The sequence below is a fragment of the Mirounga leonina genome, unplaced genomic scaffold (assembly GCF_011800145.1).
Source record: "Mirounga leonina isolate KUSES-001 unplaced genomic scaffold, KU_Mleo_1.0 Mir_84, whole genome shotgun sequence".
Classification (NCBI taxonomy): Eukaryota; Metazoa; Chordata; class Mammalia; order Carnivora; family Phocidae; genus Mirounga; species Mirounga leonina.
In genome coordinates, this window is record NW_023270827.1 from 1,921,153 (window position 1) to 1,949,145 (window position 27,993).

A 27,993-nucleotide genomic window follows, 5' to 3' on the forward strand; every position below is an offset into this window, starting at 1 on the left:
CTCTCCCCGCCTGGGGCCGCCGCTGCACCAGTGGTGGGTCGGCATCTCCAAAAGGGGCCCTTCGACTCCTCGCTGGGCCAGTCCGGCGCCGGGTCGTGGAGCCCCGCGCAGCTCCCACTGGTCTCTGAAAGGATCGCTCCTCCCAGAGTTTCGCGCAACTTTCCCCTCTTCCTGGCGCGGCGGCGGCGGCTCGGGGACCGTGGCCGCCGCAGGTAGCTGAACCCCGGGCCACGCTCCCCGCGCCTCGGCTGCGCGCGCGCGCGTCGGTCGCTCCGGGTCTCCGTGCACGCTGGGGATCCCCGAGCTCGGCTCTGAGGGCGAGATGCCCCTGGGACACATCATGAGGCTGGATCTGGAGAAAATCGCCCTGGAGTACATCGTGCCCTGTCTGCACGAGGTGGGCTTCTGCTACCTGGACAACTTCCTCGGCGAGGTGGTGGGCGACTGCGTCCTGGAACGCGTCAAGCAGCTGCACTGCAACGGGGCCCTGCGGGACGGCCAGTTGGCGGGGCCGCGCGCTGGCGTCTCCAAGCGGCACCTGCGGGGCGACCAGATCACGTGGATCGGGGGCAACGAGGAGGGCTGCGAGGCCATCAGCTTCCTCCTGTCCCTCATCGACAGGCTTATCCTGTACTGCGGGAGCCGGCTGGGCAAATACTACGTCAAGGAAAGGTCCAAGGTAGGACGCGCGCGGGCTCCCCGTCGCCGCTGCAGCCCGCGGGGACTGGGGACTTTCGGAGCCCGTTGTCTGTCGCCTTCGCAGGGCTGCGAGGGAACTTTAGTTTTTCACCGAGAGCGAGCAGTCGGTCTGGCTCCCCCTTCCCCACCCCTCCCCCGAGGGAAAATCCATGCTAAGGGACTCAGGTGTATCGTTAGGGTGACCTGTTAACTGAAATAATGGGTCCGGTGGGTCAAACCCGACAAGCTGTGGTTTTTTTTTTTTTTGTTCTGAATTTAATACGTGAAGGTTCTCAAAGGTCCAGATGAGGGACAGGTTATTCGAAACACTGCGTAATATCTGAGACATGTGTGAATTCATGATATTAAATGGCCACTCTAAAGTCACCTACTACTATTGTACTTCATTGTGTTCAGAGGGTATTCCTAAAAATAAAAAAAAGCACTCTTCAAGAATTCTGGAGACAGTTGTGATTTTTCAGTGTGACATTTGGTGTGTGGAGTTTGGCAGGTGTGAAGAAAGTTTGACCTGTGAAAGAGTAAAGCTTCTTTTCACATTTGAGTGAGTGGTGCCCTTGGCTTGTTGCACCCAGGACACTTGGAGATCACCCACTTGATTAGAAGATTCTCTGCTGCTGGTGCGGAGCCCTACACCACCACCTTCCCTTTCCTAACTATCAGATCCCCTCAAAACAACTAGTTAAGTGATGGGGAGAAGGAAGTCAAGTACCTCTGGGAAGAGACCATGTTTTTGTTCACACAGCCAGAAGTGACTCCCTGGGTGGTAATTTATCTTGGAAACATTTACAGGTAGATTGGCAGAACTATGGGAACGTGAAGTACAGCGATGTAGGTCCATGTACATTACTTTGGGATAGTCCGGCTATCAGTCTTCTCTACAAATGATAATCCAGTGCTTTTCCAGTGGCAGTTCTGAGAGATTTGCCCTTTTATTGCACACTGGTCAAGGTGCATGGGGAGCTGTAGAGAACTTTAACACAGTGAGGCACAGCGTGCTAGCATGAGAAGAAAGGGGCACCATTCTTAACAACACGTGTAGTATTTCTCAGTTCAAGATTGACCCTTTGATAAAACATACCATTATCGTCTCATTTGTCTCGTAGACTGAGGGGACACTTTTAATAAAGGGCAAGTGGTGAAGACTGGCAATGTGTAGGAAGGAAGAGGTTGGAGTGGGGGAACAGAGTAGGGGAGAAAACACATTGCTGTATGCCTTTCAAGCCAGGAGGACAGGAATAGAATGTCTGAGAGCACTTATTAATCAGACACGAATAAAGTAAATCTTGGGAGAAAATGCTGCTTTCTAAATTTTGATTTGGGGAAAATTCAGTTACCTGGACTCTGTAGAAGGTTGACGTTGAAGTGTTTCTTTACTCTTTTATCATTTGGATGATTAGAAAGCCATTTGTCTTGGTTAGTTTTGTTTTTGCACTGAGTGACCTTGCCTCCTGGGGCGGGAATGTTGGGGGGGTGAAGGGCTAGCCTCAGTGTTACCAAAGTGCTTGTTGCTTCAATCTGGAAGAGCAGATGGCTTCTTATCAGTTTTTCAAGTTTCATTTCAACTCAGGTGCTAAGAATTTTACCCCCCGGCATTCTGGGAACGTAATTTGCTCAGAGGGAGGTCAGAATTAATTGGTAGAAAGATGTCACTAACAAATTTGAAAGTTAAGGATTTGTATTTACGTGTGACTTAAAGGACTGTCCGTGGTAGGGTTGTAGGCTAGGATTTGGCTGGACAAATTGAATGAGAAACACTGTGTACGTCTGGGTAAGGAAAAAGAAAGATCTCTAGATAAGATTCTTCAGTTATAGATTATCTTCTGTGTAGAACAAATAACTTCTCAGTTAACCCTTTCAGAAGGTCACTGAATTGAAAAGAGAAATTCATCTTTTGTCCATACCTAGATCTCCAGCTTTTCTTTGGTTGTTTTGGCACAAAGCTCTTCATTCCTGTCCTTTAGAAAAATCACCTCTAGGTTGGGATATTCCGTGGCCAACTGGAGCCAAATGTAAACCAGGCTTGAGCAAACAATTATTAGAGTCAAAAATAATAAGTTTGATTTGCTTGTTACACAGTTCTCCTTAGCTTTGTGCCCTTGGGTCTTATTAAAGCATCTACATGATTTACATCAGTTTCACATTAATTTAACTTTCTTCTCTGCCCTCAACTGAGTGCCTTACTCTGTGTTGCTTCCAGAGTAGTGATATAAACCCAGTTTCCTGCTGCATCCTCCAAGCAGGTTTTCAGTAGAAACTAAATTTTTAAAAGGTAGAATGCGTACACTTATTTTCAAAATTTATTTATGATGGGGCGCCTGGGTGGCTCAGATGGTTAAGCGTCTGCCTTCGGCTCAGGTCATGATCTCAGGGTCCTGGGATCGAGTCCCGCATCGGGCTTCCTGCTCCTTGGGAGCCTGCTTCTCCCTCTGCCTCTCTCTCTCTGTCTCTCATGAATAAATAAATAAAATCTTTAAAAAAAAAAAAAAAAAACAAAACAAAATTTATTTATGATGTCTTATTATGGAAAATTTCAAACGTGTGTATGAGGAACAGAGGTTGGTGTAATGAGTTACGCTCCTATGACCCATTTTCAACCATCGCCAATTTATACATTTGTTTTAGACCAGTTGTTTTTTTAGATATTTCTTGGGGTTATGTGTATTAACCGGCTCATCCTAGTTAAATACTTTTTTTCCTTGGACTTTTAGAGGTCATTGAATAACGCAAGAATGCCCTTTATCTCAGTGAAGCAAAAGCAAAGGCATTGGGAATAAAATAGAAACATGTATGTTGGACCTAAAGTTGAAACCGTGGAAGAGAATGGAAAGAAATATTAAAGGCTTCCCCCTTTCTGCCAAAAAAAGTTGTTACCAGTCAGAATTTATCTTCCTCCACTTTGTTGGAGAAAGATCCAAGGGTGCTGGAGACCCTCTGGGGAAGTGGTTTCCTAAAATGCACAGCAGCATGGCGCCCCCTAACTTCAAGCATGGTCATTGCTTCCAGGCTATCAGGAGATTTCTTATCTATTACTGCCTTTTGGAGAATTTAGACCATATCCAAGATAAACATTGGTCATAATTTGCTCCTTTTACTTTGGCTGCCTAGATCTTGGAAATGGCTGTTTTCCAGAGAACGTGTAATTTATGGAACCAAATGTTCTTCCTGCTTGAAGTATCTCAGTGTAGGCTCACTACTTAGTAACTTTAAGAATAATAACTACTTTTTATTGAGCAGTTTGCCCGGTCTGGCACTGTGCTAAGCCCTTTATAAACACTGTCTATCTGATTTAGTCTTCAGAATCACAATCTTCAGCAAATTGAGTGATTGAGTCGTTCCCCCAAGGTCACAAAGTGAGTGGTAAGCAGCTGTTTATCTTAGGTGTTAGGGGCTTAGGCTTGGGCTCAGGAACTTTGTGGCCTCAGGTAAATTGCTTACTTTTCACCGAGTGTAAAACGAGGGGTAATAATACCTTAAAGCTTTTTGGGGGGAAGGAGCATTAAATAAGATAACGTACATAAAATTCTTAGTGGAATTCTGTGCCCTCGTGAATGTTATGAGGCTGTAAGCGCAAGATCTAGAATTTAGAATTCTAACCCAGATCTGTCTGACTCCAGAGTTTGGGTTCTTGACTCCTCTCTTTTCTGTCCTTTGATTTGCGCAGTGGCGTTCGCTCTGTGTGGGGTACTGTGCAGGGGCTGGGGATACCAAGGTAAATAGGCATAATCCCTGCCTCATAGAGCTTCCATTGCCACGTACTTTCGAACGGTAGGATCCTGTAGTTCCCACTCTATTAATTCTTCAAGCTTACAAGAGCAAAAAGATAAAACCCAAACATTGAAGAAGAAAGTGGAATGCTGGGCCAGTGTTTTCCTACTGTTATTTGCAGGAAAAGTATTTGCTAACAAGGTTGGTTGTGAGGATCCCTGACCGGAGTAGTTCTGGACAGTGGGGTCATGGGAGTTGTACTGAGAACAGGGATAGATGAGCCCGCCTGAAGGAGCACAGACAAAAGATGACTTCAGCAGTAAGTTATGAGTAAAAGAAAATGGGTTGCAAGGTAGTGGGCTTGTTCCTTTGCTGCTGAGCAGTAACAGTTGTAGCCCACCTTTCTCACGTGATATCGGGAATATCTTTTACTCAAGGGAGCTTATTATGGCTGCAACCTACTTTAAGCAAAAATAGCATAATACACTCAAAGATCAGGATGTGTCTCAGGATCCAAGTGCAGGAAATGCGATCAGGGTTCACAGAAGACTGGGGCCATGAACCAGGAACCCGAAAGTCCGAAGGACAGCTGGTGTGTTAGTTGTTTTCTCCAGAGCTTTATGGCCCTCATCTTTGCTTCTCTGCATGTGCCCTTAATTTCTGCTCCAGCCTACTTACCATCTAGCTTTGGCTGCTTCTCCATGCATATGGCTCAAGATGGCTGCCTCACAATGGCCACCCAGCCTCAGTTTGAGATCAGCAGAGACTCAACTAACATTCCAGAATCCCTGTTTTCATTCTCTGGAGTAAAGTCTGATGGTTTCCCCTTGGTCTGGGGTACCTGTCAGCCTGGGTTCGGGGTGGTAGTGGGAATGTCGAATCCTATGAAACCACAGTTGCCGGGGCTGACGAAAGGTCCCGTTCTTAAAGAGCACGGTGTTTGAGGACTAGACACCATACACGGTGTCTCTGTAATTAAGATCTTAAAAGACTATCTGTGAAGAAGATATTTTAGGGGGACGAGTCACTGAGTTTGAAGCACTGGAATATCTTCTTGTAAGGATGTGAGGAATTTCTAGAAAAGGTTTTGTATTTCAAAATAACTTAGCTCCTGGAGGAAGGACATTAATTCAAGGAAATAATTTATAGGATACAACCTCAGTGACAGGGAAGCAAGTTTCCCCATTGGGTGAGTTTTCATAATGTTCTTGGTCAATTTTGTTGAATGACACATGGGAGCAAGGAAAAGACAGTAGGGTTGTGTGTGTGTGTGTGTGTGTGTGTGTTTACCTTGTAATTTCTTTTGCTCAATTTTGGGTCCCTGGCCACTCCACCACACCTTATCTACTTGCAGTGACATGGCAAATCAGCGGGTATCAGTTTATTTATCCACAAATCATTAAATGCCTTGCACTGCGGTGGACCTGTACACGGACAGGCCAAGGGAGGTAGAAAGTGATTATAAAACCACCTAGAGAAGAAGTACGCTGAAAACAGAGTGGGGTGAGATGGTTGTCACCAACTTTGCTTTCTCTTTTTCTGGTTAAACAGTCCCCTTGTGCACTGATTTGTCATTTTTTGTTTTCTCTTCTTTGGGCTTTCAACAGTTTCTCTGTTTACTTAAAATGAGAAGTGACCAAAAATACACAGACCTTTAATAATACAGGTCTTTAGAGCTGGAAAGGTATGAGAAATCACACCTATCCAGTCCGTCAGTCACTCAGCAGGTAAGGTGTTTTGGTATTTGGAGAGATGAGGTCTTATGCGAGCCCTCAGAGAAGGGATCGGGGTGTGTCTTGGGCCTGAGCAAAGAGAGGTGCTTTAGAGAGGGGCCTGCTTCATGAGTCAGGTAGACTAGGAGACAGGGTCGTTAGGTTAATTCAGCCACATCAGCATGTGATTTGGGAATTTTAAATATAGTGATGACTTAAAATTGATAAACACCTTAGGTGGAATTACGTGCGTTCGACTTTTGGGTGTCATGAATTATTTCCCTTTCTGACCTTGCTCAGCTTAAGCAAAATTTGTAAATTCCTTCCTGTATCCTGACTCTGGCTGGAAAAATTTCAAATTTGTAAATAACGAGCAGCCTCGCATGTTACTACTCCATTCCGTAAACACACCATGTATGGAAGATTTTTCTGCGGAAGCTCCAAGGTGGGGTGGAGTTTAACCCATAATGAGCAGAGCACGTATGAGAAGCATCTCCAAGCACCCCAGCATTGTGCCCTGCAGGATAAAATGTGGAGGACCTTTCCTGTGGGCCATGTTTGCTCAGTTTGGCAAGACCTCTGCCTCTGACACACCTTTGTGGCCTTGGGTACATTAAGTGACATTTTGACCCAAGTCTATTGAGCACCCAGGAAGCAGCTTGCAGCTTTAGCACTCTGGAGGTTATTCATTCTTTGTTAATTATTACAGCAACAGATTTGACCATTTCTTTGTAGTAGCACTTTGTAGTTGTTAAGTAATATTGCTCTAAGAAATGGGTGTCATTTTTCTCTAGTGTTTGTCAAATGCTGACGTTCTGACAGTAATGATAGTTCAGATGTATTCTGCTGGGCAACTGCCAGGGGTACCCAGCGGGTAGTGGAATCCAGAGGCACTGGAATTGTAAATGCGACAGACAAATCATTTTATGATGCCAGACTAAGGAATTCAGTTTTGGCAGGTGGCCAGGAGCCGTTGACTTGGCTCAGATTCAGAGCCATGTGTCTGTTTGCCAAGCGAGATTAGTTAGCTTGGTTCATTATACATAGAATTTATACCCCGTTTCCCTCGATTATCTTAATCTCAAACCAGGGTGGCACTTACCTTAATTTTGTATCTTCTTTTGATCGTGATTTATGGGTTACATTCGTATTTTTGGTTTGGTGAACTGGGAGTGACTGAGGGTTTTATTTTTCACCCCCTCCCCCAACTCGATCCCAGATTTACGGACATGTGGGTGTACGGTCGTATGATGTGGGCTTTCAGATCTGGGACTGGATTCATTCGGTACCTCCTTACTGAGCGTCCCTCATGTTCTGTGCCATGTGAATACCTCCTTATTAGGCCACGCCAGGTTTTTATCCTTCAGGAGATATAGTGATCAGTGTTTCTCAAGTTCTGGAATAATTGTGCCTATTTCATACTAAATATTCTTTTTCCTTCCAAAATGAGGCCAAAATGCTATTACCAAATAAAACTAGTTCAAAGCTACAAAGGATCAAAGAATATGATGGTAGTCTTGGGTTTTTTTTCACTGGGAAGAAAACAAAATGACAAACTCAATTCCAGGTGTCAGTGACATCTATTTTTGGTCCTGCTGGGGGAACTTGAAGTTGTTTTGAAGTATTCAAGATAATACTCTTTTGAGCATTGCTTGAAAGTAGTAAGGATATACCATTTTAAACAGTCTGCACTTCTTCGGGAGCTTGCTGTGTGTTCGCCCTACACAACACGTAGAACAAAGATTCTGCCTGTGCCCCTCCCTCCAGGCCCCTCCTATTTCTCGCCATCTTTCTAGTTAAAAACCTGAGGGACTATTACTCAGAGAGCTCCATACCCCCCCACAGAACTGACAGGGAGTCTTTTTTGTGTGTGTGCTTTTGGGTGTTTTGGATGGCTTCTTTCGGATTCATACTGTTTTGCAGGTTAATTTGAATGACCGGAGTGGGTGGATAAGCAAAATCTTTTTATTTTTTTATTCTTAATTTTAATTATTTAATTATTTCTTTTAAGATTTTATTTTTTAAGGAATCCCCTACACCCAACGTGGGGCTCAAACTCACAACCCCAAGATCAAGAGTCCCATGCTCTACTGACTGAGCCAGCTTTTTATTTATTTATTTATTTTTAAAAGATTTTATTTATTTATTTGAGACAGAGAATGAGAGAGAGAGAGCACATGAGAGGGGGGAGGGTCAGAGGCAGAAGCAGGCTCCCTGCCGAGCAGGGACTCGATCCAGGGACTCCAGGATCATGACCTGAGCCGAAGGCAGTCGCTTAACCAACTGAGCCACCCAGGCGCCCTGAGCCAGCTTTTTAAAACACAAAACATTGAACACTCCGGCGGGAACACGCAATATTATTGGTTCAAATTTGGCCTATTTTGGACTGTTTTGGATTTTTGTTTTTGTTTTGTTTTAGGTTGACTGTGGGACCTCAGGTCTTGTCTTTTTTTTTCTTCTTCCTTTAACTAAATTTTGTTTTGCTTTCATAGTAGGACTCCCTGAGGAGGGAATTATTTTAAAGAGACTTATTTTAACCATAAATCACCTGCCTTTGTTTCTTGTTCTCCCTGTGATCCATTTTAATGTGATTTTGCCAGACTGTAAGTAGTCCAAAACCCAACACTAATCATGTTGCCTCCATGCTTTCAGCAGACCCAACCATGCTCTCACCCCAGTGTCTACCGTACGTGCTGCAAACTTCTTACCATGTCATTTAAAGCCTTCCATGTCTGACCCCATTTGACCCCATCTGACCCTTCTACACTTAATCTCCTGCTGACCGACTTCCCTTCCCTCCCACTCCCTGAAATGCTGGAAGCTGATTTGCCAGGCACACTGAGCTTCCCTGTTGTCTTCTGCTCTTCAGAATCCATCTTAGCGCCTTCTGCTTCCCAGAACTCTGTGGGTAGCTCAGGCCAAGCCTCCCTGCTACACACAGAGGTACTTGTATTTCCTTCCTTCCTTCCTTGGTTACCTTACCCTCCATTTACTTATAAATTCCTTAAAGGCAGAGACTCTTAAGCTTCATATATACTTCTAGTGCCTCGGAATAGTCTCTTACAATTCATAGGTGCCTGACTTAATTTCATCTTCAAAAGGAACTTTGATTTCAAAGGCTGCCAGGGTGTCAAAAAAGCTATAAATATTTTGTTAGGTGAAAAAAAGATTTCACAGTGTGGCCCCTAATTTGATGTCAAAGTGTTTAAATGTTTTATTATATTAACATGCTATGAAGGAGCATCTCAAAGACAAGACTTTGGCTTTGTGAGGTTTTTTTTCTCCGTTGTGAAATTTTATTCTTGGCCCCAGAAAATACCCAAGTCACGCCCGGATCCTGGCAGCTCGTACCTACGGGGCTGGCGCCGGGAAGCAAGAAAACCCAGGACCGTGAGCTTGGAGCCCTGGCTTCTGATCCTGGCTCTGGCAAGTGGTGTCTCAGGACCTCCATCTCCGTTTCTGCATGAGTGAGATGGATTTTTATTTTTATATTTCAATTTAATTTAGTTGGTACCTACCACTAGGCCCTAGGATGGGCATTTTACATTTTAGTTCATCTCGCCGTGATCTGGGGCAAGTCCGTTTTCTGAGCCAAGTCCGTTTTCTGAGCCTTGCTTTCCTCGTCTATACCATGGATACGATACTATTTCTCTGCCTCCGGGATTATAGGGAATTAAATGAAAATTGAGACTGAATTTCCATCTGAGAGGACAAATAGGTGCCCTCAGTGCTTCTTATTTGATTCCCGAAGAGACTCCTACCCGCGGTCACACTCCAGCGCTGACATGACAGTAATCCTCAGCAATGCCCCAGAGTTACAATTGGAATGTTCCCTGCCAGCTTTAGGAATCACACTGCCAAGCCTGTGCCAGAAACTGCCTGAGGAATCCCTCTCGCTTCCTGCTGTGCCCACCACCTCCTCCATCTACCCACCAGCCTCCCCAGATCAACCAGCGCCGGTGACTAATGACTCTCCACCTTTTACCATCTAGGGTGAGGCGTTGCACAAAAACTCTTGTTTTTTGCCACGGAATCGCCATGGTTCGCAAAGTGGGGTCGTTGGACCAGCTGCATCAGCATTGTCTAGAAACTTGCCATAAATGCAAGTTCTTGGGCCTCTCCCCAGACCTCGTGAATCAGAAGCTCATGAGTCCTCCAGGTGATTCTCACACATGCTGAAGTTTGAGAAACACTGAGTGAAATGAATAAGAGGAGGCTAAACGGAGGGAGGGGAGGGCGCTGTATCTTCCTACACTTTTTCTGTTAGTGAGAGAATCAGAGTTCAATGGTTGGCTCAGATCTGAGTTTATTCATTGCTACGAGGAAAACATACAAGCACGTGAAGTTTATTTGGGAGATCTTTTGAGAAAAACCCACCACCTGTCAACATGTTAAGACACTTTTTTTCTGTTATTTGTATCGGTTAACTTAAATTTTCCAGAGCCAGCATTGGAGCGTCGTTTGGATCTGATTCCCTTCTGCTCACGTTAAATGGAGGGGGGGAGGAAGAATCTTTGTTAATGACCGCAGGGTATTGCCGCCCTCACGGGCCCAAGAGTCTTGCGAGAAGTGTGAGCTGAAGGCACCAGGAGGAAGGAGACAAGATCCTCGTGATTTTGGATGAGCACAAACTGGAAGCACAGACTGCTTTGGTTATGTGCTGTCATGCGCTCCCCATGAATCCCACACAGAAGCCCAAGGTGGTGTCTGGCCCTCTGGGGTCGGATGGCTTGCCCCATGGGAGACCTGAGAAGGCCGAGGTGAGGAGCTCTTTGGGGGTGGGGAGGAACGCTGACAACCAAATCCAGCTTGATGGGAATCAAGGATAGGACCTGGAGAAGGGCGGAGAGTAGCTGCTGCTTGGCCTTTTCTTACTTCCGCATGGAGGCCTTTGATTCCCCAGTTACGGGTTTGAGTCTATATCTGGTGAGTCAGGAGAGTCATCTGAGAATCAACCTTGGAGCTGAAGCGGTTGCTCTGGAAATAAGAGCCCCAGTTTTCAGTTAACAGATGCTTCCTGATATTTTAGAAGCAGTGTTTGGTGGTGGAAAGACCATGCTTAGTTCTGTAACGTTCCGTGAGTTACTTCGGGTTTCTCACCCTATGTTTGTGAAATGGGGCTTTGTATATTCCTTGGAAGAACATGGGGACACATAAATTAATGACCCCTGTCCCCCAGATTCAGAGCCAGCCACTCCTTTATTTCTAGTCCCCTTGCCGCTCCCCCAAATAGCTTCTACTTTGCTCTCAGAGGAGCCTTTTACTTGCTACTCCTCGAAGTTTCCCCTCTGGATCTGACCCCTCCCCCAGGCCTCAGTGGGTCTGTATGCAGCGTATTCTAGTTAACGTGCTTGTGAGAAAGTTCTGTATACAGTGGATTCCAGTTGACAAGGTGCTACTGGAGTTGTCTCCTGAACAAGCTTTGCGTGTGAGTAAGGACAGCTTATCTCATCTCTGGCATTCCTTTGCGTTTACCAGGTGCCGGTCCTTTGACAAAAACACTTTTGTATTTCCTTTAAAATGTTTTCTTCCTTGCTCATTTATCTTCTGACTTTGAAACAGTGTGAAAACCGTGGCTGGTGTTGACCTGAGCTAACAAGGAAAGGTCCCTAGACGCCGATTTCCTCCCATAGAACCTGGGCCTGGGAAGAGCAGCCTGGGGATGACCTGGGCTAATTGTTGAGCAATTGCATCCAAAGCAGATGTGGGTTGTGCTGGGGCTGCAGAGAGTTTAGAGTGGGAGTGAGTTTGCTGTGGGAGTAGCTGAAGCAAAGACCATGTGGACAGCTGGTACTTTGCACCAGGACTGAGTCAGGCTCCTTTGCCCTGTGCTGTTGTTAGCCCCTCCCCGCCCCAACCATCTTGGAGCTTTCGTTCACAGACTCAATATCAAGTACCCTCCTTTTTCATATTTTTGTCTTTTTTTTGCCCTTTACGGTTTTCTATGATTATGGAAAGGGTGCTAGGCAAGGGTGAGAGGGATTCAAATACTTAAAGGAGAACTGAAGATCTCTGTACCCCCCAAAATGGATGATTTGGTTCATGGTAGACATTAGGTAAGTGGTGCTGATGAAGCATGACTTGATGATGGAGGCGTCACACTCTGCAGCCAGACAAACTGGGTTCGAAGAGGCAAGGGACCGAACCTCCTGGTCCCTCAGTTTCCCCATCTGTAAAATGGACATAAGGATGTCTCCTGCCATATGGGGTTACTTATGAATATTGAATGAGGGGGGCTATTCAGGGAGCACATAGAACAGTGTCAGGCACGTAGTAAGCACTATACAAATGTTTGTTCAGTAAATCAGTGTGTCTCCTGAATGTGATAGGTTCTAATTCCAACTGATATACTGTGTGTCATTTCTTTCATTGAGCAGATATATTTTTCCAGGTGCTGAAGGGCACATGTAAATATAAGATCTGGGTTCCTAGAAAGTTCTCTGACTTTATTTTTTCCAGCATAGTTGCTGTGTCCCTAGGGAATTGCTGGTAAAGTGTTTGCCTGGTTTTTCTTAGCCTTAAGAAGATTGTTGCAAGGCATTTTTCATGTGTTTTGACTGGTAAGTTTTTTTTTTTTTTATTACCCCGTTTATAAAATCTTGTCTTACCAATTATATTTGAGTTATGGATTCCCTTAACATATTTGAGGCTTCATGGCAGATGAGAACTTAAGGACAGCCACACTTAATTTTCTGACAGTCCTGCAACCACAAACATTCTTGTTTTCCTCTTTATTCTCAGAGCCTTTCTGAGAGCTGCAGGTAAAGTTTTGTTTTTCTGAGAAGGCTGTTTCTCACAACAAAAGAAGTTAAATACTGTGAGTCCCTACCCCCATATTGCCTTAAGGATTACCCATGAATTGGTTTTTCTATGCAAAGACGGTAACTTGGAGGTTGCAGGGCTTTAATGACTTTTCCCGAGAACTTGTGAGCCGGGAGGCTCGAGCTGCGGCTCACCTTCCCCAGAATCAGGACGCGAAATGGGACGGTAGGTGGCAAGCACCACCCCAAGTGCCAGCTGGCTGCGTAGGTCCTCAGGAAAGGGCAGCTGATACAGTGAGGAGAACGGCATCGGAAAGGATACGGTTCAAGGCCTCTCTTAATGTCCTTCACCCTGAGGCTGGCTGACTTCTGCTGATTTCATAAGTGCAAGGAAGCCCTTACTCAAAACATGTCTCTGGTGACTCGGGTAGCGCCGGGGGAGGGCTGTCCTGTGCCGGTTCCCTCGGCAGTCTGCCCTGCGGTGTGCTCGGCTGTGGGCTGGCCGCCACCCTCACGCAGCGCACGTAGCCCTGTCACTCAGCCGGCACCCTGCTGGCGGGGAGCCAGGCCTCGCGGGAAGGGCCGCCTTTGCAAACCCAAACAGCCTGTATTGATATGTCGATGCTTCCCGGCCTGTTTACTGTGCTTAATTGCAGAGCTCTGGCTGAATCCTCTCCAAGGAGAGGAATTAACCACAATCCAGAAAGGAATGACCATAGTTTCTTAAATTCTTGGCCTTGCAGAGTTTCAATGGCTTCTCTTGGGAGGGTGATTCACTCAAGTTCATGCACGAAGTGCAGGATTCCCTGGAATAGAATCTTGATCTAGTGCAGTCAGACTTTACAGGCCTGTGAATCCCCTGTGATTTTATGCAGGCTTCGGTGTGTGTGTGTGTGCACGTGCATATTTGTGGGGTGAGGGTGGGAGCCTAACTCTTTAATGAAGAATTTCAAGGGGCTTTGGCATCTGGTAAAACTGCCATCACTGAGCTAGGAGAACTAAATCGAAGGTTCTAGAGTCTGGGTAGTTGGTGGTGGTTTGGATGATCCCAGAGCTAGGACCAAATTCATAGTAGAGCAGAACAAGGGCACGGAGGGAAAAGTCTACCTGGGGACAGGTTTTCAAGTGAAGATGGTAAATTCCTACCCGCACAGGCACGATGCTCTCACCTGATTGGAAAGGGGTGGATAGATCCCCATCACCAGAGCAACTGAGAATTGGTTAGACCTTCTTACTTTTCATTTTCAGAATTACCAAAGCTCTTGCATTTCAACAAAATTCATTCATGGGGGGCATGATGATTATTGCTCTAAACTGAAAGTGAGGTTTGTGTCACAGTGCTCTGGGTTCAGGAAGAGGCTTTTTTTTTTTTTTTTAAGTAGTTTCCACAACCGGCGTGAAGCCCAATGTGGGATTTGAACTCAGGACCCTGAGATCAAGATGTGAGCTGAGATCAAGAGCCAGATGCTTAACTGAATGAGCCACCCAGGTGCTCCAGGAAGGAGTATTTTTAGTGTGGATTTAGAACAAATGAGGAAGGCAGGAGTGGTTCTCAGTGTAGAAATAGAATAGCAGAAAACATTTTAATGAATAACTTGAGGTTTGTTGAAAGGATTACTTACCTTACAGTTGTCGTTTGTCTGGTGTTCTGACTCCCCTGAATTGTCTGGTCGGATACTGAAACTTTGGGAGGGAGAACACAGTAGTTGGCCAAAGCTCACGTTATTGCCCGCCAAAAGCATATTTCCTATTTTTTCCTCATTTTGTTACATCAGTCTTTAACTAGAAGCACTAGGCAGAAGGAAATAGCTAGGTTTGCTCTTAACCAACAGAATAGATAACAAGCAAGATGCCAAGATAACTGGTGACAGTTTGCAGAGTTTCCTACTTTCTTCTCTAAAGTGCCTACGTTATCTACAACTAATTTCTTCATGCCAACCTGAATGAAGTTAGAGTGAATGTAAAAGGTTCTAAAGCAGTTTTTATGTTTATGAGCGGTTCATCATCACCTTGAGAGCTTGCTTTTTTTGGTTCACTTTCAGATGAAGGATGGGACTGACAGCGGTGTGAACTTTGCAGAGTGACATTTTCTGGAAACTCTTGTATTTCTTCTCAAGTCTTTACACATCGGGTTCTCCGTGTAGTTAATTGTCTCATGGTGGAGAGAGGAAGGACCCTGTCCAGAGCCGACACGGGGGGAGGACTGGAGGAGGCCTGTGGAATGTGGATGGCATTGAAGGATGAGGCCATGCTGTTGGACAGGATGCATCTGAGCCAGGCAAGGAGAGATGGGGGAGTGCCCACCTGGCACTCAGGAACTGTCCCAGCATAGCTTGACTGCTTAGGAGATCACAGACAGTGACCTCAGAGTACAGCCTGTTGTATTTTTTAGTGCCCTGATTAAAAAATTGGGATAAAAACTGTTCAAGAGAGTTTACATGCACATCTGGGTCCATTGCCTGTCTCTCTCCGAAGGTTTGCAGATTTGGAACGCCGGGCCTTCGTTACAAAGGACAGCAGACTGCCTGCTTGTAGGCAGCAGAGTGCACACGCCGGAGTTCTGACACATCTATTCCTGATTGGCTTTAATCATTTATGTTCCTTGGAAGCGCCAAAAGCTATTTGAGTTACCCAGTCCTGGATTTGAAGCTACAGAGCACTTAAGTAGAGTCCGGTCCCTGAAGAGGAGACATTCAGAAGCCCTGGCTGAGGGGAATAGCTTAATATATATAGCTAACGAAGCAGCGTTTAGTGTATGCCGGGCCTTGCACTCAGCGTTTTACACAACTTGACTCCTTCAGTCCCCATAAGCCCATTTTACAGATGAGAAAACTGAGGTATGAAGAGGTTAAATACAGGCTATCCTGTATTTAGGTTGCATTTTATTCAAAGTATGCTTGTGCTCAAGATCATTCATAATTCAAAGCAAATCCTTACAAAGACGGACTGGCATTTCTGTCTAGCAGTTAGAGGGGTCTAGCATTTGGCAGTGGACCAAAATACGGGTTTGAAGGTCACTCAACCAGGTAGCTTTGAAGTTATGCTATTCTTGACTCATTTTTTAAAATGGATTCACATTGATTGCAAATTTTACAATTAAAATGAATTAATATTTTAATTTGCTAAATTAAATTTTACATAAAAGACCACTTTATAACTTGTTTAAGACCAAGTCATACTAGTGAATCTGACTCCAAAGTCATGAATGATGTGAAATACGTTTCTATCAAAATCTAGGTCATTGATTGTTATTAGGGAAGTGGTTAGTCTAACTGGAGGCTGGATGGGTCAGATGTGCCCCCTTCCCACCTGCGGGTCTGAAATGATCATCATCGCTGGATGGACAGTGGAGGTTGCCGATGGCACTTTTTGAAAATGGTTTATACATGCAGTCAGGCTGTGGCTGGTTTCAGTCAAGAGCACTCTGTCTAGGCATTGGAATGGAAATCTTCAACTTTCATTTTCCAACCTTACCTTTGGGATTGATGAGATACAGTTTCTTATGAAGCCAGCTCAGCAATAACTCCAATAGAACCACTGTTTTCTCCAATAGAACCACTGTTTTCGATTCTGTTTATGGGGAACAGATTTTGTTACTTGGGTTTGGCTATTAAAATTCTATGTATCGGGGCGCCTGGGTGGCTCAGTTGGTTAAGCGACTGCCTTCAGCTCAGGTCATGATCCCAGGGTCCTGGGATCGAGTCCCGCATCGGGCTCCCTGCTCTGCGGGGAGCCTGCTTCTCCCTCTCCCACTCCCCCTGCTTGTGTTCCCTCTCTCGCTGTGTCTCTCTCTGTCAAATAAATAAATAAAATCTTAAAAAAAAAAAAAGTTCTATGTATCTGTGTGCATCTTCAAAGAATGCATAGACAGTCCCTGCCTGAATGTGGCCACCTAGATGTCTAGAGCACCTAGCTCTGGCCTAGAGCACCTAGCTCTGGCCTAGAGCACCTAGCTCTGATCTAGAGCTAGCCTCGGAGGCGTTCACCCCTCCACTCATTTCCTTTTGCGACAAAGCTCTAGAAAGGCCTCCAGGAGTGGTGAGAGGGGGGACTGAGGGGGTGGGGCGCACAACAGGGTCAGAGGAAGAAATGGTGGATGCCTTTATATGTTATAAATCCCTTCCCAGGCTTGATGAGGCTTAGATAGCCCTGCAGTCGAACTGATCCGTTTCTGGGGTTTGTTTAAACTGTCCTCTGCACAAATTGGCACAGAAATGCATGACTTGAAGGGAGCGTTGCTTCTCAACACATCCTTAGCCTCCTGGTTCTAGACTGTGTCAGAGACCAACAAATAGTTGGGAACGTGCCCAAGCCAAGACCTATCTCCTATGGCTCTTGTCCAGAAAAAACTGATAAAATTGGCCTGTGTAGTTTCGACGGGCCCACCGAGGCCCACAATAATTTCCTTCCATTGTTTCAGATTTGATGCTGTGGCTTCAGAAACCAGGAGAGAGGGTGAAGATTGGCTCTGGCCAGAAAAATTCCCTCTGCTGCCCTCCCCTAAGCAATCAGATACTTTGCTGACACTTAGGAATTTTGTGCTAATAAGTCCCTGGGAGGTGCTAGCTCTTTTTCTGCGTGTGTGTTTTATAGATGCAGGTATTTGTAAAGGAGGTACTACTGTGAGTTTGTATCTACTTTTTTCAGTATTTACTGCAAACTGAATTCTGTGGCAGACAGGTGCTTCATACTGCCCTGAAGAACCCTGTTGCTCCTTCTGGGGTTGCTGCTTAGCTAGAGTCTCAGACCTTTGGAGGCCCTCCAACCTGTGCCCCTCCTTCTAGAAAAAAGGCTAGGCCGGGGATCGCACAATCAGTTGCTGAGGGAACCAGATGGCAGGCATCCAGACCACTGACCTTTTCTGTAGAGTAGGGCTGTTTAAGAATATAAGATTATATAGTATTGATGGAGCACTGCTGCTTTTCAGGGCCTCACAGTGGGGGGAGGCTTAGATGGTAGGGAATCTAGCCTATAACTGTTTGTGGCTTAAGTGACTTTCATTACTGGCTCAGTGGTGGCTCTTATCCTAATAGCTGCTCCCAGGGATGAGTAATTCCCTAGTCAGTATAGGTGACTTCATTTATCTCTTCTTCCCGGCCAGGCCCATCATTTCCGCCTGCTACCAGTCAGCTTTCTCCAAGCCATCCTTTGCTTGGTGGTCCCATCATTTGTTAAATCTTGATTGCAGTGGCCTCAACATTCCACTTTCTGGACGAGGTTCAGGCCAACAGGCTCACTTCAGCTCCAAGATACGACGTTGCATTGACACTGTAGATGTTCAGAGGCAGGATGCGGGGATTGATAGCCGCATGAGGGATACGGTGATTTAAGTGTTACGATCATTGTTAAAGCCAAGTTGCTGTTAAGCCTGATTGTTCTAGTATGCCACGTGCATGAAGCCTTTGAAGCTCCATGCTTTGTTCATGTTTTCATGCTGCTGCTGGGAGTGACTTGGCGGCCACAGCATTGAAGCTGATTCATTGAGCCACTGATGCCTTAGTTTGGGCCTCTACCTGACTGATCGTTTTACCAGCAAAACAGCCCTGCCCTTCATGAGGGAAAATACCAACTGGATCACTAAGTGTATATTTGAAGATAGGTTTTTAAAAATGACAGAAATCTTGGGGAGCCTGGGTGGCTCAGTCAGTTACGCCTTCAGCTCAGGTCATGATCTCAGGGTCCTGGGAATGAGCCCTGCATCAGGCTCCCTCCTCCATGGGGAGTCTGCTTGAGATTCTCCCTCTCCCTCTGCTCCCCCCCCCCCCAGACTTGTGCTCTCTCTAAAGTAAAATGACAGAGACCGGGCACCTGGGTGGCTCAGTCAGTTAAGCATCTGCCTTCGGCTCAGGTCATGATCCCAGGGTCCTGGGATCGAGCCCTGCATTGGGCTCCCTGCTCGGCGGGAAGCCTGCTTCTCCCTCTCCCACTCCCTGTGCTTATGTTCCCTCTCTCGCTGTGTCTCTCTCTGTCAAATAAATAAAATCTTAAAAAAAATGACAGAGACCTCTTATCCTTTAGAGGACAGAGCCATTTGCTTATTTATTCACTTAATCAAATTTTTAACAGACACCTTCCTTGTGGCAGGCACTGTTTTAGGCACTAAGAATGCCTCAGCCAACAAAATAGGAAAAATATCCCTTTCCTCATCTTATGTTGTCAATTCCAGTATCTTCCCTGCATATGTCTCATCCCCATGAAAATATTTTAGAAATAAGGCAGTGTCCTGTGAAGAGAACTAGCTTTTGCACTTTGCCCATTGTTTTCTATTCCTTGCTATAATTTTCCCATGGAACAATTAGAGGTTTGATACCTGCTTAATAGTAATTCTCTAATAGTAATTTTTAGTAGGATTTGTTTGTATGGCTTTCTACTTTATTCCTCCACCTGGCTGTTACAGGTGGTGCCTGGGCAAAGGAAGAGAAGAACTTCAGGTTATTGCCTGATGTGATAGTTATCAGTAGGCAAGAAGACGAGCATTGAGAAACATACTAAGATGTGTCTGTGGCTTCTATGAATTGGACCTGATTGTGCTGCCTGTGGTAACAAATTGGGGCACAGCTTCCTTCCTTCTGACTGACCTTTCCCTCTTCTTTCTGTCCTAAGCATTTTATTGAGCAAGCCTGATCTTTTCCTCCTTTGTGATTGGTTCCTACCTCTTTGTCAATGCACGGATGTTTAGCCATTGTTCTAAGACAGCCGGTGATTCAGTGATTCAGGAGTACTTATTATACCAGGCATAATCCCTAAACTCCATTACCTAGTGAGTCTGATTTTGTGGGTCTAGGATGGAAACCCAGAGTCTGCTTTTTCAAAGAGGAGGATTGGAGAAAAGCAGGGCATCCTCATGATGATGTAGCTGGGTTACTGTCTGAAGTGTTCTAGAACTGTGGGAATATTGCTGAACCACTTTCCAGTTGGGCTGAGCCATAAGGTATAACTTGGCTGTTAATCTTACACCACGACGATGAGTCTCGATTTATGTACTGTCCATGCAATTAAGAAGCCCATGGCCGCCTGTAAATGTCACATAGCACCCAAAGAGACTGCATTACTCAGCTGTTCCCCGGTGGGAGAAGATGGTCTCGGCTTTGTTTAACCAGCTTTCTTGGGATTTCTCCATAGGCAATGGTGGCTTGCTACCCAGGAAATGGGACAGGTTATGTTCGACATGTGGACAACCCCAACGGCGACGGCCGCTGCATCACCTGCATCTACTATCTGAACAAGAATTGGGATGCCAAGGTACTCTGGCATAAAGGGAGTAGAACGTGGGGCTAGAAACTCTACAGAAAGAATTCAGATGACTTAGAGGAGGGTTTGGAATTCATAATTCCCACAGATGAATCTTTTCTACTTCACCATTTACTTTTTGTTTCCTACTATGGTGTTAGTACTTAAGTTGATCAGACAAAAATAATGGATATGAAGTTAATCTGGTGGGGGGCAGCGGGGTGGGGGGCAGTAGGGAGGGTCATTACTAGGTTGTGGGAAGGGTGGTTGATAAAGAGAAGGTAATCTATTATTTTAGGAATGGCGATCAATTTTTTGGGGGGGGGGATCTAATCCAGAGCTGATAGGACTTTCAGGGCACAGCAAGATACATACTTCTTCCTTCCAGCAGCAACATTGTGAGAGAATTCCACAAAAATAGAACTAACTGTAGGATATGAAACCGGCCCCAAGCGAGGTTTCCCACACAGTCCTCTTGGGGTGGTATGGCTTGTCGGTGGCCGCTTGCCATGGCTCACCATGGTTTGGGAAGGTCAGAGGCTTTCTGGCTTATTTTTGTATTTTTGAACATATAGATAGATAGAGATATGAAGTCTGGTTCCACGCTTACAGACATTTGTCTGGAATTTGTATGCTTTCTGAAACTTAAGGATGATTTAGGAGTCTGAGAAGTCAGAGAACTTTTCAAGCTCATTTGGCATTTGAACCTTTTGCATCTCCATGTCCTGTTCATTGGGGCAGATACTGGTCATCCTAAAGCACAAGGATATTTTATCTGGCGCCAGGGAAACAAAACCTGGGAAACCAGTGAGTCAGATGTCTCTTCTCCCTATTTGGTAACATGATTGGAATACATCCCTTACTTGTCTTTTAAAATCTTGAAAGGTAATGTTATAGGCAGGAGAGTAAAGTTATCAGGTCAGTGATAATAAATCATGAAGTATGAAATCATGCAACAAATATTTGAGTGCCTGTTAATGTCAGGCATTGTGCTGTGTAGAAGCATTGATGTGTGAGGCCTGGATTCTACCTTAATATGGTTATCCCAGCAGGAGATTTGGGTGTACATATTTTTAAAAAGAAATCAAGGAAGAGAGTGATGCATGTACTAAAAAGTGTAGATAAGGTAGTCTGAGCTCAGAAAAAGAATAGGTAACTTCCAGCTGATGAGATCACATAGGAGCTGGAGGAGTTCAAAAGAAAGCCGTAAATTCTAATTGAAGGGGATGTTATGTGTGATGACTATCCTAGGAAGTTCTTAATATTAGATGGAACCATATGAAGTTGCCGGTGGGTTTTTGTAGGTCAAAAACAGATGTTGACAGGTTTGTGTGATTGGACCTAATAGCACTCCATTTTGTGTCCACGGGTTTCATGACTGGGGGCAGGAAGGCTTCATTCCGTATGAGTGGATAAGGAGAGACGACTAGCTAAGTTGGAAATAAAATGAAATACAAGGTGTAAGGTTGGAGAGAATTTTGGGAGTAATATACACCCGGACTGGAGGTTGGAAGATGGCATTGTTTCCAGATGAGGCTGAAATATCATTGTTAGCCAATTATGTGTGAGGCTAGGAAATAATCCATCTCCTTTTTGGCCCTCAGCTACACGGTGGGGTCCTGCGGATATTTCCAGAAGGGAAATCATTCATAGCGGATGTGGAGCCCATTTTTGACAGACTCTTGTTCTTCTGGTCAGACCGCCGGAACCCACATGAAGTCCAGCCTTCCTATGCGACCAGGTAACAGCCAGGGCCATGATTCCTCCTCAGAAGCCTCTGTATAGAACCCAGTTCCCAGAGAAGTCCCTAAACTTGTGTCCTGTGTATATGAGGGACCAATCACACTCCAAGGCTGATAGCAAACCTGTTAGAAGGCAATCACAGTTAAAGGGGAAACTAGATTCCTTAGGTTCTTCACAAAACCTAATGTCAAATGGAACTATTAACAAATTGTTTTCCGTTAGGTGAGTGTGGTGGATTCCAGATTTCCCACAGTGTTTTTCCCTTCTTCCTTTGCCACTCCTCCCTGAAACAAATCTAACGTTGAAGTAGCCCTAGAGAATGTTGGCCCTCACGTATCAGGAATTCTGATGGTTAACTCTGGATGAATTTACAAGTTGCCTATTGCAAACAGAGAGAGAACCTTGAATAAAGAGAGAGGAATTTGTTCCGACTTCTTTTCCTTTTTACCCTTTCTTTCCCTTAAAATTGGTTTGGGCCCACTGTACCCATCATGTTCCAGTAATGAGATTTTTTAAAAGCCCCCCCCTTTTTTTAAAAAAATTTTTTATTGTTATGTTAATCACCATACATTACATCATTAGTTTTTGATGTAGTGTTCCATGATTCATTGTTTGTGCATAACACCCAGTGCTCCATGCAGAATGTACCCTCTTTAATACCCATCACCAGGCTAACCCATCCTCCCACCCCTCTCCCCTCCAGAACCCTCAGTTTGATTCTCAGAGTCCATAGTCTCTCATGGTTCGTCTCCCCCTCCGATTTCCCCCCCTTCATTCTTCCCCTCCTGCTATCTTCTTTTTTTTTTTTCTTAACATATATTGCATTATTTGTTTCAGAAGTACAGATCTGTGATTCAACAGTCTTGCAGAATTCACAGCGCTCACCATAGCACATACCCTCCCCAATGTCTATCACCGAGCCACACCATCCCTCCCACCCACCCCCACTCCAGCAACCCTCAAGTTTGTTTCCTGAGATTAAGAATTCCTCATATCAGTGAGGTCATATGATACCTGTCTTTCTCTGACTGACTTATTTCTAAAAGCCCCTTCTTTAGCTCAAGCGTGAGGTTTTCAGAGTAACTCAACAATTAAACTTGTTTAGTATTAATCTAGAAACTCTTGAAGTAATCTTAATTTTGGAATATGCCTCTCATTACCTTTGTTTTATGGCCCGAGCTGGAAACCAGGTGGTGGCCCCGTGCTGTGGGGATGCAGCTTGAACTGGGAATCACAGTTGGGGGCAGGGGGAGAGAACTTTGGTAGGATAATGACTTGAACCTTAACAAGCCTAATTAAATTAGAATCACATGTGTGAAGTAGTTAAGATTTATAGGTGTTCCCCTCCAGAAATCACAGATCTGAGCCCCACACAGAGTTGCATATTAAATGTCAAATTGGAATGTGCCCTAGGTGAGCAGGTAACTAATTCTACCCCCAGAGCCTGGTTGTGGCTTGTTTAATAGGGTACGATAATTGGCCCCTGTCATTTATGCCAGAATTCCCTCAGTATTCCCCAATCTCTTGATGACCCAAGTCACAGGAAAAACATTAGCAGATGTTGATGGGAAGCTCTTGAAAAAAAATCAAGGGCTGTAGAAATTTCAGTAGTTAATAATAATTAGAAAACGAAACTTTTTGAAAACTCATGCTTGAAATGATTCCTATTACAGTCTATCCCATAGATGGGATAAAGCAAATTAATGGAAACACAGTAGAAAGCTTGAGGGCATCATTATTCTGTTGCATCCTTGCCTCAGTATCCAAAACTAAAGAAAGCAAGCCAAGAGCTTTAAGTGTTCTGTCATTTAAATAAGTTACTCTTCAAAACTTTACTCAACTGTCACCTCCTCTTCTCTGTGTTCTCCCCAAAAGCTTGGGTCTCTCAAGTCTTGAGCAGAATAACTCCCTTATAGTCCTTTCTGTGTAGATCATCCTGACCTGTTACATCATTTGTTAAATTGCCTGTCTCCTCTTTGAGAGCCTGAGCTCCTTGAGAAAGAGGCAGATTTATTCACAGGATCATTTGAATTCCCATTGCTCAGGATAATGCCTGCTGCATACTTGGAATTCCTTACGTGTTTTATTACATTTAAATAGAATTGAAACCAGAGAAGTTTATTTTAAATTAAAATTGGGACGGACTTCTAATAATAGGGAAAACTTTAAATGTTGGCTTTACGAATGCCTCTGATGTGAGATTCATAGTATTTTTTATTTTTTGGTAGTATTTTTAAACTTCTTTTATATCTGCTTATCACAGATACGCTATGACCGTTTGGTACTTTGATGCTGAAGAAAGGGCAGAAGCCAAAAAGAAATTCAGGAATTTAACGAGTAGGTGTTTGAAATTTTTCTGTGACTTTTAATCGGGTCAGTCTATGACTTTCAGTTAACATTTGTATATATATTCTGATATATACTTGACCCTTGAACAGTGAGGGTGGGGTTGGGGTGCTGACCCTCCCTCACTGAAAATCTGCATATACCTTTTGACTCTCCAACACTTAACTAATAATTACTTCCTGTTGACAGGAAGCCTTAAGCAGTCAATCAACACATATTTTGTATGTTCTATGTATTATATATTATATTACAATAAAGTAAGCTAAGGAAAAGAATGCTGTTACAAAAATCATTAGGAAGAGAAAATACATTTTTTTTTTTCCAAAGATTTTATTTATTTATTTGAGAGAGAGAGCATGAGGGAGAGAGCACGAGCAGGGGGGGAGGGCAGAGGCAGAGGGAGAAGCAGGCTCCTCGCTGAGCAGGGAGCTGGATGTGGGACTCGATCCCAGGATCCTGGGATCATGACCTGAGCCGAAGGCAGACTCTTAACTGACTGAGCCACCCAGGTGCCCAAGAAAATACATTTTCACTACTGCGCTGTGTTTATCGAATACAATCTTTGTGGAAGTGGGACCCATACAGTTCAAATCCATATTGTTCAAGGGTCACTGTACTCTGTTCAGTCCTGGGCTGTGGCTTAGCTTCACGTGTAATGACATCTTGATGGGCTGAATCCCGAAACCCTGGCCTTAGCTCTGCTGGAAAAATCAGAAAAATGCAAAGGACCCCCCCTGCGAATGTCCACTGAGTGTGTGACAGTAAATAGTTAACTTTTTATCATTAATGTCCACCCATCAAACATAACATTCAGTTTGGCCCATGATTTTGGCACATTTCATAGGGGATATGATGGAGCGCAGCTAGAACGGTTAATGTATTATATTGGTGTGGGACTGTGACTGTCTCTACAAACACTGGGCTCATGTAATACGAACTGAGTATGACTTAACGCTGTTCCCCGCAACCTTAACGCCATTTGTGTCTGCCTCCAGCTGTAAGGCAGCATTTCCCAAAATAGGTCATATCGAAACGCTCATCCCGCTAGTGGTCTTGCCAAGTTGGTTTGTGGAAGGTAAATTTCTGGCCCCCTAAATGTGGGAAATGTTACATACCGTATCCTTCTCTTGAAGAGTCACAGTGGTCATTGGCATGCTAATCAAGAGAAGTTCATCTAAGAGTGAAATAAAGATGTTCGCAACATTGCCTGTTACCCATTTGGAACCGAAGAAAACACATTGTGCTAAGTCCTACGGGGCGGGGGTCACTGTGCTCAACTTTGTATTATAGGACGGGAAGTCTTCACTGGAGGCTTTTTTCATGCCATTTCTGGCATTAAACTCATCAGATCTGGCTCCTTACCCTCTTTATTTTCTCTTCTGTCCCCAACCCAGGGAAAACTGAACCTGCCCTCACTGAAGACTGACCGTGCTCTGAAATCCGCTGGCCTCATTCATTTTAGTAATGGTTCCTGAGGTCTCTTTAAGAGTTGAGATCTAAAGAAGGCCTCTTCCATGACTTAGTGACAAGAAGCCCCCCTACTGCTTGCATCATTCACATCCCTGTCTTACATATGGTACTTTTGTCTTTTCTTGCCAAGACTGCATCCACCTTTGGACACTCTCTTTGCCAGATGAACTCATTTGCTAACTCCAGAAATACCTGCAGACGACCTAGGTGGCCAGTGGTTGAACTGATAGATTTGGTAATACTGGCCATCAACACAAGATCCTGGAAGCATGGGCAAGGGAATGAATCTTACTTGCACTTTATGTACACTTCCTGGTTTGAAAGGAGGAGGTTTGCAAAGAAAAACAAAATGGCGACAGATGCCACCAAGAGGCATCCGTGTAGCCTTCACAGCAGGAAACAGAAATTGGTGTCATCTGAACAGTTTCCAGATGTTCTTAATCCCGGGTTTATGGGGTTTCTGGAGAATTACCACAACCTAGTGACATTATTACCTCTAGAAGGGGCTGCTGTCCTAGTCCTCAATTTAGAAGTATCCTGTGGGTGGACACTTTCTTTTGCCTGGTCCTGCAACCTGGTCTTGCTGCCTCTGCCCCATTTTGCTGAAAGTAGGGCTTTCTGGTCAAAGATGATCTACCATCTATTTTTTATTTTCACTTCTTACTTGGAGAACCTAATTCCCCAGAGGCAAAAACTAGACCTTAATTGTTTGGGTTACTTTGTTGAAATGGAGTTTGAGTTTCAATCGAAGGGGAAAAGAACCCACCTGGTAGGTAGCTTCAGCGGCAACAATCTCTGGTAACTGGTATCGAAAGACGTGGGTCTACCAATACACGATAAACCTGTGTGCATCTTGGACCATCTGAGAATGGCAGTGGGGTTGGAAATGTAGGCATTCCCGTGTTTCAGTTTTCCTTTTGAATGAGCTCACCCTTCTTGTTTAACAGAATGAGACAATAACAAAAAAATGGGGTGTTGTATTTTAAAAAGGAAATGGAAATAAAAAATCCCAGAAGGCTATTTGAGTTTGTCCACGTTTTCTGTCCCTAGTAGCCTTTCTTCAACAGAATTGACTCTCAGATCCACGGTGGTTGGCAGTATGTCCAGAACCGTGGAATTTGCCAGAAATGTGGAAGGTCCTACTACTGCAGGAAGCACAGTTTCCACTGCATCAAGAATCCTGAATTGTGCACCTATTCTATGAAAGTTTAGTCTTTCTAGTTTTCAATTCCATTTTCGTTTTTTAAATCCCCTTAGTTTCTTGCATACAAATCCCATGCATGAACATGAAAGAGCCAGAAATATATTCTTTTGTCATTTATAGGTATATACATTTTCAAAGAAAGAAGCTTATTTTTTTTTCCATTTCTGATTTTGGAAAATTCCCAGATAAGACTTGTCTTCATTCTCACGACTGCTCTATTTTTTTCATAGTGCTTATCACCTTCTAACTTCCTATGTAATTTACTTATTTATTATGTTTATTGTCTCGTATCCTTCCTCTAGAGTGTAAGCACAATGAAGACAGGGATTTTTGTATGTTTTTAATCAATGGAATGTATTCCCAGCACCTAAAATAGTGCCTGGCACATTAAGGGCTCAGTAAATACTTTGTTGAATAAACTTCCTCTCCTACCTTAGTGTTTTCATGGCTCGATTCATTTCCTCCATCCTTGGCAAAAAAGGCTCGCTAAAAGTTTTTACACACCTCTTTCTCTCATTGACTTACAGATTGAGGCTAAGAGTGGTAGAAAGCTTTGGTCCTAGTGTCATTCCATATCTGTTTCCCTGTTGGACTAGGTCTTTGACCACCATGAATTTGAAAACTGAACAAAGAAAAATTCTGCCCTTCAGTAGCTTGGGACTGTAGGAGGAACATGACAATAGCTTCAGATAAGACAGAGTACATTCCTCCTTTGGAACAATTTTGAAAAACTTCAGGATGAGAGAAGGAAAGAACGTTGTTCTCTAGGAATTTCGTATCCCATAAAATTGTAATGAAGTTTTTTCCATGGTTACTAATGTCATGAGGACGCTAGTGACAAGATTCTGAAGGAATATCATGTCATTCCAATAGTATGTCTTGTATCTTTCACTTGAGTCATTATTTTGACTTGCCAAAAGATCCGACCTCTTGGGCCTTGCTTATTCCTTTCAGACAAAGGTCCTGTAAACCAATAAACTAAATACCAGATCAATTTTTAATGCACTGATTTTTCTCATGGTTGAATCTGAGCCCTAGAAGATCGAACCTGGAAAATAAAACGAACAGTGTCTGCTTTTTGCTTCTCTCTTTTGACAGCCCACTTAGGGGAGGACTTAGCCCC

At 44.4% G+C, this 27,993-nt stretch overlaps 1 protein-coding gene across 1 annotated transcript; it reads left to right on the plus strand.

The window, feature by feature from the left end:
* Window positions 1-26,344, plus strand: LOC118002865 (egl nine homolog 3). The gene is made up of 5 exons (XM_034993464.1): window positions 1-679; window positions 20,000-20,119; window positions 21,712-21,848; window positions 24,114-24,187; window positions 25,591-26,344. Exons 1-5 carry the CDS (start codon window positions 323-325, stop codon window positions 25,620-25,622), a joined length of 720 nt encoding a protein of 239 aa, XP_034849355.1. The 5' UTR covers window positions 1-322; the 3' UTR covers window positions 25,623-26,344.
* Window positions 26,345-27,993: the final 1,649 nt, after the last annotated feature.